This window comes from Prenolepis imparis, unplaced genomic scaffold, assembly GCF_030444845.1.
Source record: "Prenolepis imparis isolate NDT839.2.m4 unplaced genomic scaffold, iyPreImpa1.0 SCAF_490, whole genome shotgun sequence".
Classification (NCBI taxonomy): Eukaryota; Metazoa; Arthropoda; class Insecta; order Hymenoptera; family Formicidae; genus Prenolepis; species Prenolepis imparis.
Window position 1 is genome coordinate 13,479 of NW_028141648.1, and position 7,444 is coordinate 20,922.

The following is a 7,444-nucleotide window of genomic DNA, read 5'->3' on the forward strand; positions in this document are numbered from 1 at the left end:
ATATATATAATAACAAATATATAATTACGAATTTAAATGTCTTATGAAATATATAAGGACTTAAACCTTTATTTTTTATTTTACCTTTTTGAAAGTAAATGTATAATAGATTAATGAAATTTTTACAGTTATTAGAACGACATCAAACACACGATGACGCATGAATCAGATAATTTTTAATTAATAAATATATATTGTTGGGGTTCTACAAGACACATGTACGGCCCTATGTTTAGTTCTCCTCTCTCGGCACCGAAGAAGACGCGCGGCGCTCGGGAACGAGTCAGTAGATGTTAGGTTGTCCTCGCTCTGGCATCTCGTTTTGTATTCACAGCATTCAATAAAACACATCTTTAATTTATAGTAATAATCAAAAGGTGTATTATTATAACTTCATATCCACAAAAATAAGTGGTCCAGAAGTTAATTTTTCTGCCACTATCGATCGCTTTCTCGTGCATATACAACCATAAGCAAAGGGCACGACGACAGCTTATCAGGTCGAAACATTGGTCCTTCGAGCCGGATACTCTCGGATCTTTCCGAACAATTCTACGAATTCTAAAGCTTATCAGAAGGCGAGACAGACAGCACCTGGGCAGACATGAAGCATCGAAGTAATCTCCATCACGACATCAGAGGACAAGCATGATAACATAAAAAAAAGAGGGGGAGAAACAAAGACCGTCTTTTTGTAAAGCAAAATCACTGAAAAATTCAAGCGTAATTATAAATAATAATTGGAATCATCAATTACGGTCAGTCTGTTCTTTTCTTTCTTGGTTATTCATTATAACACACAATGAATGACGAAATTCGCATGCTTACACAAAAACGTACCACAATAAAATCGCATTTGACTCGTTTTAAAGGTTATTTAGAAAAATGGAATGAGCGCCCAGACGAACAGCAATTGATTGAACGTCTCGAAAAAATCAAGGCCACTTGGGATAAATTCGACGAAATACAATCCAGCATTGATGCATTAAATGCCGACAAGGATGAAGGAGAGGCGTCTGGTGATAACGAAAGAGCTCAGTTTGAGGAAACGTACTTTGAAGTCACCGCACGTGCACAGCGTAGGCTTGCAAATCTTAGACCCCCTGCTGTTATTGGTAATGTAGAGACTATACAAAATCAGCCTCATGTACAGAACGTAAAAACGAACATAAAACTTCCTACGATTCATCTACCTACTTTTAGTGGAAAATACGAGGACTGGTTGAATTTTTATGATAATTTTAAGTCTATTGTTCATGATAACGAAAATCTCACTCCGGTACAAAAACTACAATATTTGAGGTCATCATTGAAAGACGAGGCCGCTCAAGTCATTCAAGCTTTAGAAACTTCATCTCAGAATTACGATGTAGCTTGTGCCCTTATAGTAGAACGTTACGATAATAGACGAATAATAATTCAAAGTCACATTCGCGCGCTGTTTGAATTGCCGGCAATATATAAAGAATCACCAACGCAATTACGATCATTAGTTGATGCTGCTTTAAAGCACACACGAGCACTTCATGCTCTCGGTCAACCTATAGAGTCTTGGGACGCGTTACTTCTTCACTTAATAACGTCAAAACTTGATCGCAACACTCATAAGGAATGGGAACGCTCCCTTGACGGTACCGACATGCCATCCATTGATAACTTTTGGAAATTTTTAAAGAATCGTCACGTTTTAGAGAGTATAAATCAAGATGCCTGTAGTCAATCAAATCAATCAACAAAGCAACAAACACGTACTAATATGCGGTCTAATGCAAATCAAAATAAACAACACACTCTTGTAACCACGCATACTAAAGTCGAGTGCACACTTTGTAAACAGAGTCATAACATATTTCAGTGCGAAAAATTTCTCAAACTGGATCGGGATGCTAGATCCGCCATAGTGAAGTCACAGGGGCTCTGTTACAATTGCTTGAGGCCAAATCATTTAGTAAACGAATGCAAATCGAGTACATGTAGGAAATGCAAGCGCAAACATCACACTCTACTCCATATTGAAAATGAAACGGCTGATTAAGGAGGAAGTAACTCGAGTACAGTAAACACAAGGCCAACCGCGAGCCTTCAAGCCATTGTTACTTCGCAAGTTCTTTTATCCACGGCATCAATACTCGTGTTAAACAGCGATGGAGAGTTTGTACAATGCAAGGTGTTGTTGGATAACGGATCTCAATCCAATTTTATTACCGTCCAACAATCATGTCACCGAACTAATAATTCGACAAACACATGTTAAACTTTGTCACGCCGGAAATCAGGCAACCCTGTATGCGATAAGACAAAATTATTGGATTTTAAATGGAAGAAATTACGTAAAGGGAGTAATTAGAAAATGCGTATCATGCTCTCGCTGGAAACCTTTGACCCCGGAATATCCGATGGGTAATTTGCCAAGAACTAGAATTGTAAGTTCGAGACCATTTGAGAATGCTGGCGTTGACTTTTGCGGCCCCTTTTTTATAAAAGAGAAAAAGTATCGTAACCGTAATAAGATTAAAATTTACGTGGCCGTATTTATATGTTTAGCAACCAAGGCTGTTCATTTAGAAATTGTAAGCGATTTGACCACTGAGGCCTTCATAGCTAGCTTAAGACGATTTTTTGCGCGTCGTGGTAAGGCTCAATCGATTCATTCAGATAACGGCACAAATTTGGTAGGTGCAAATAATTATTTAAAGGAATTATTTCAGTTTTTAATGGAAAAGGATAATAAGCAAAAGATCGATCGCTTTCTTACTAATGAAGGAATACAGTGGTCATTTCTACCTCCCCGATCACCTCACTTCGGAGGGATTTGGGAGGCCTCAGTAAAGAGCTTTAAGCATCACATGCGACGAACTATTGGAGATACTCTCTTCACTTATGAAGAATTTAACACGTTTGCAATAGAAGTAGAAGCGATTTTAAATTCGAGACCCCTTACACCGATGTCGTCGGATCCAAATGACCCCCTTACTCTGACACCAGCACATTTTTTGATTAATACGTCTTTACTGTCTATTCCCGAAAATGATTTCACAAATACTAATTCGAATCGTCTTTCAACTTGGCAGCACATTCAAAAGGTAAAGCAACATTTTTGGGAGCGTTGGAATAAGGAATACTTAAACAAATTACAGCAGCGTACTAAATGGTTTTCTAATAAGTCTCACAGTATTGGCATAGGAGATCTTGTAATCCTCAAGGAGGATAATACGTCGCCGTTGCATTGGATTACTGGTAGAGTCATAAACACTCATCCTGGTGATGATGGCATAGTTAGAGTAGTAACGGTTAAAACGTCAAATAACACATATAAACGATCTATAAAAAAAATATCTCCTCTGCCAATATCATAAATTTTTATTTACATTTTAAGTTACTCAATTGTCTTTTTGTTTTTTATTTTTTGAACATGTCGTTCAAAGGGGGGCGATATGTTGGGGTTCTACAAGACACATGTACGGCCCTATGTTTAGTTCTCCTCTCTCGGCACCGAAGAAGACGCGCGGCGCTCGGGAACGAGTCAGTAGATGTTAGGTTGTCCTCGCTCTGGCATCTCGTTTTGTATTCACAGCATTCAATAAAACACATCTTTAATTTATAGTAATAATCAAAAGGTGTATTATTATAACTTCATATCCACAAAAATAAGTGGTCCAGAAGTTAATTTTTCTGCCACTATCGACCGCTTTCTCGTGCATATACAACCATAAGCAAAGGGCACGATGACAGCTTATCAGGTCGAAACATATATGAATAATCAAAAATTATCCGATTTAAGTCGTGTTTGATGTCTTTTAATTGCAAAAATTCAGTAAATAAATATATTATAAAATTATAATTTTACTTTTACTATTTTAATTATATAATTTTAATTTTAATTATATAATTATATAATTTTACTTTTACTATTTTAATTGTATATATGCGCACATATATATAATATATATTCATCCGTGCGCGTACGTAGTGTATACATATATGTATATGTTAAAATGTAAAATATCGCATATAAAATATATATATATATCTTTTTTTAAATTTATTTATATACGCGAAATGTATTTCTTATCTATAATTTATAGATATAAGATGTGTGGACACACATGCGTAAAAAATGATTTTAGATTTTACTTCTAGAAATGAAAGTGGATGTATTTAGCACGGACATGAACCAAATAATCGATGGTATCGAAAAGTGGATGTGGATACGTAGTTCCAATTCCTAAAAGTGGATGCACAGCGCTGCTGTACGGCCTAATAAAAGCGTCCCACGAAAATCGCCGGCATGGCCTCTCTCAGGCTTCTCTCTGTATAGACACAGTACAAGCAGAGAGAAGAATGAGAGGGGCCACGCCACCGTTTTTCGTCAAATGGTTTTTCTAGCTGGTACAGTGACGCTAACTGGATCCATTTTAGAGCCGGCGGAACTACGTAGCCAGATCCACTTTTCTGTGCCAGCTCCGTGAACTTGGCCCCCCAATTTTGACTTTTTGAGTTCTTTTTTTTTTTTAATTGTTTGTAAGTCGTTTGTAGGTGATTGTTAGATTAATTAAAACGTTTGTTAGATTAGCCTCGCGCTGCAAAATAAAAAATAAAATTGATCGTGAAGTTAGCCCCCGGTTTTTTATTTTGATCCTATTTAAGTTTTGCAGAGGCTCAATCGATGCGGAATCGTTTGTTGGTCACGAATATGCTAATTAGAACGTTTGTTAGATCGTCGTTTCTTAAATAAAAGCAAAAAACGATATTTGATAATTTTCTAGGGAAATATCCGCAAAGTTAGCCCCCGGCTTTTAATTTCGATTATTTAAGTTTTGCAGAGGCTCAATCGATGCGGAATCATTTGTTGGTCACGAATATGCTAATTAGAACGTTTGTTAGGTCGGTATTCATAGTCCGTTCTCATTTCAAGACCGTCTTAAGGGTCAGCAGGAGACACGATGGAGACCTCTCGCGGAGAGCCGTGAATTACGGATTCATAATTTTCGTATAAAAACTAAAATAAAGAATAAATCGCATTTTAATTATGATATTCGTAATCCGTAGCATCGTCTTTGGCTACAACGTTATTTTTGGAAAAATGGACAAAATAAAAATTCGATAATAGACAAGCAACGTAGGGGGTCGATCATGTAACTTTTCTTTAGAGCGAAAACGTGAAAAGTGAACAATTTCACTATGGAAACCAATGCGTGATTGGCGGAACAGAGCAAAATTTTTCACTTTTCACGTTTTCACTCTAAAGAAAAATTACATGATCGACCCCCAGCTAACTACGGATCAAGTGTAGTTGCACCTGAATTCATATTGTATTTATTATTAAATTTTTAAAAGTCAAATTGTTAAATTTTATGTTGTACGCATAATTATAACAATATAAAGAATACGTCAAAACAAATTTCATGAAGAAACATTAATTTTTTGAAGCATAAAACGAAAAGTACGAAATGACTAGGTTTGTATCTAAGGTGCAGCTAACAGCTGAATCTGGGGAATATTCCGTGGTAGCACACTGACCGTGGGTACTTTCCGATTCACGCATGATGCCACTGACGAGGTACTATTAAAGACCGACAGCCCTGAGTAAATTTTCGTGTCTACCAAGTGGGCTCGGTGGGCCCGGAGGTAATTGGAGGATGATGACATTACCGACCGGTTTGATCTGTACAAAGGATAACAAATAAGAACAGTTTACCCTTACCAAATCATATTATACATATATCATATATATATATATATACATATTTATATATATATATACAGGGTGTCTCAGACCACCCGTATCACCCTATTATATCGAAAACTGAGCGCGGCAGACAAAAATGTTTCAGACAAAAGTTGTAGGGCTTCAAGTAATGCATTACATAGTAATATTAGTATGACCTTGAAGAGTGTTGTCAAGGTCATATAAAAATGACCTTGAAATTTTTAAATGGAAGTACCTATATTTCATTCCATATTCTTGTAGCTTATCTCGAGAGCTTTTCAAAACACTATATGTAAGTCTCTTTTTATTAAGTAGTTTTCGAGTTATGGAACTTGAAAGTTACAGTACCGCCGGCGTTAGCATTACTCAAAGTCTACCGCGCGGAGGTTGCCCGGTCGGATTTACATTTCTTTTGTATGTGCGCGCGCGTATGTCTGTGTGTCTGTGTGTGTGTAAATGGCTAGATGCTACATGTGATTAGGCCTGATGTTCGAAATGTTTACCGTTTACTTCAATACAAGCACGTATTCTTTTCTTGAAATTATTTGTTGCATAAAGAATTTCATCGGCATCTAAAGAACGAATAGCGTCGCGTATTCTATGAATCATATTATCTCTTGTCGTTGGGGGTTCGCAGTATACCAGATCTTTTACTCTTCCCCACAAATAGTAATCGAGAACACTGAGGTCCGGTGATCGTGCTGGCCAATGATGTGGGCCATATTTGCCTATCCATTTGTTTGGAAACATATTGTTCAATCGTTGACGAGCAACTATAGATGTATGCGCTGGGCATCCAACTTGCTGAAAAAACATGTTTAGGCGTAATTGTAGAGGAATATTTTCAAGCAAAAGCGGAAGATTATTTTCAATGAAATTGGCATATTAAGCACTGTTTAAGTCCTCTTCAAAGAAAAACGGCCCAACGACATGTTTTTCAATAATTCCAAACATTGACTTTCCAAACATGTTGATGGTCAATTTCTCGGAACCAATGAGGATTTTCTTGTGCCCAATAACGACAGTTCCAAGTATTTACAGACCCGTCACTTTTAAATGTGCTTTCATCAGAAAATAAAATTTTCTGATGAAAGTTTTGTGGTTGTTGACGTATCCAATTGCAAAATTCAAGTCTGTTTCTAAAATCGACAATTGTCAATGCTTGGTGAAGACTCATCCTGTACGGATGCAGCTTGTTTTCATGAAAAATCCGGTGGATCGTGGCACGACTAATACCAGAATCTCTTTCTCTACGCCTTAATGAATTGTGGGGATACAATTGAGCAGATGCAAGAATTTCTGGCGTCCTTTCCTCTATAACTGGGCGTCGAATTTGTCTACCTTTATTGTGATCAGGTTGAATAATGCCTTTATTAATAATTCGTTTACTTAAGCGAGAAAAAACATTGTATGAGTGAGGAACGCGATCTGGGTATCGTTCTCGCCACAATCTTGCAGCTGCTCTAAATTGACCACCACATTCACCTAAAATAAGCATCATATCCGAAGCTTCTGCGTTTGAATACGACATAGCTGATTAATGAGAATTTCGTTACGTGCTTTTCTGCAAGAGAAGATCATTTTTCTTCGCTGGAGAGCCTGTTAATAATTCCGCTTAAGTGAATTTTATGTACGGATTAATTGTTACGCCATGCGCCGCCTAGCGGTGTTTTTTGCCGATGAAATTCTTTATGCAACAAATAATTTCAGTACTCTGCGTTGATACCACTGCTT

At 37.1% G+C, this 7,444-nt stretch overlaps 1 protein-coding gene across 1 annotated transcript; it reads left to right on the forward strand.

The window, feature by feature from the left end:
• Positions 1-253: 253 nt before the first annotated feature.
• On the forward strand, positions 254-3,581 carry LOC145948601 (uncharacterized). Its single transcript, XM_083058256.1, has 2 exons — positions 254-1,115; positions 1,856-3,581. The coding sequence occupies exons 1-2, from the start codon at positions 990-992 to the stop codon at positions 2,033-2,035; spliced, it is 306 nt and encodes a 101-aa protein (XP_082914382.1). The 5' UTR covers positions 254-989; the 3' UTR covers positions 2,036-3,581.
• The last annotated feature ends 3,863 nt before the right edge of the window (positions 3,582-7,444 follow it).

Excerpts from the sequence above, each read along its gene's own strand:
- LOC145948601 (XM_083058256.1), top strand. The coding sequence starts at position 990 with ATGCCGACAAGGATGAAGGAGAGGCGTCTGGTGATAACGAAAGAGCTC. Across the intron at positions 1,116-1,855 it reads TAGACCCCCTGCTGTTATTG|TGCGAAAAATTTCTCAAACT; the intron begins GTAATGTAGAGA and ends AACATATTTCAG.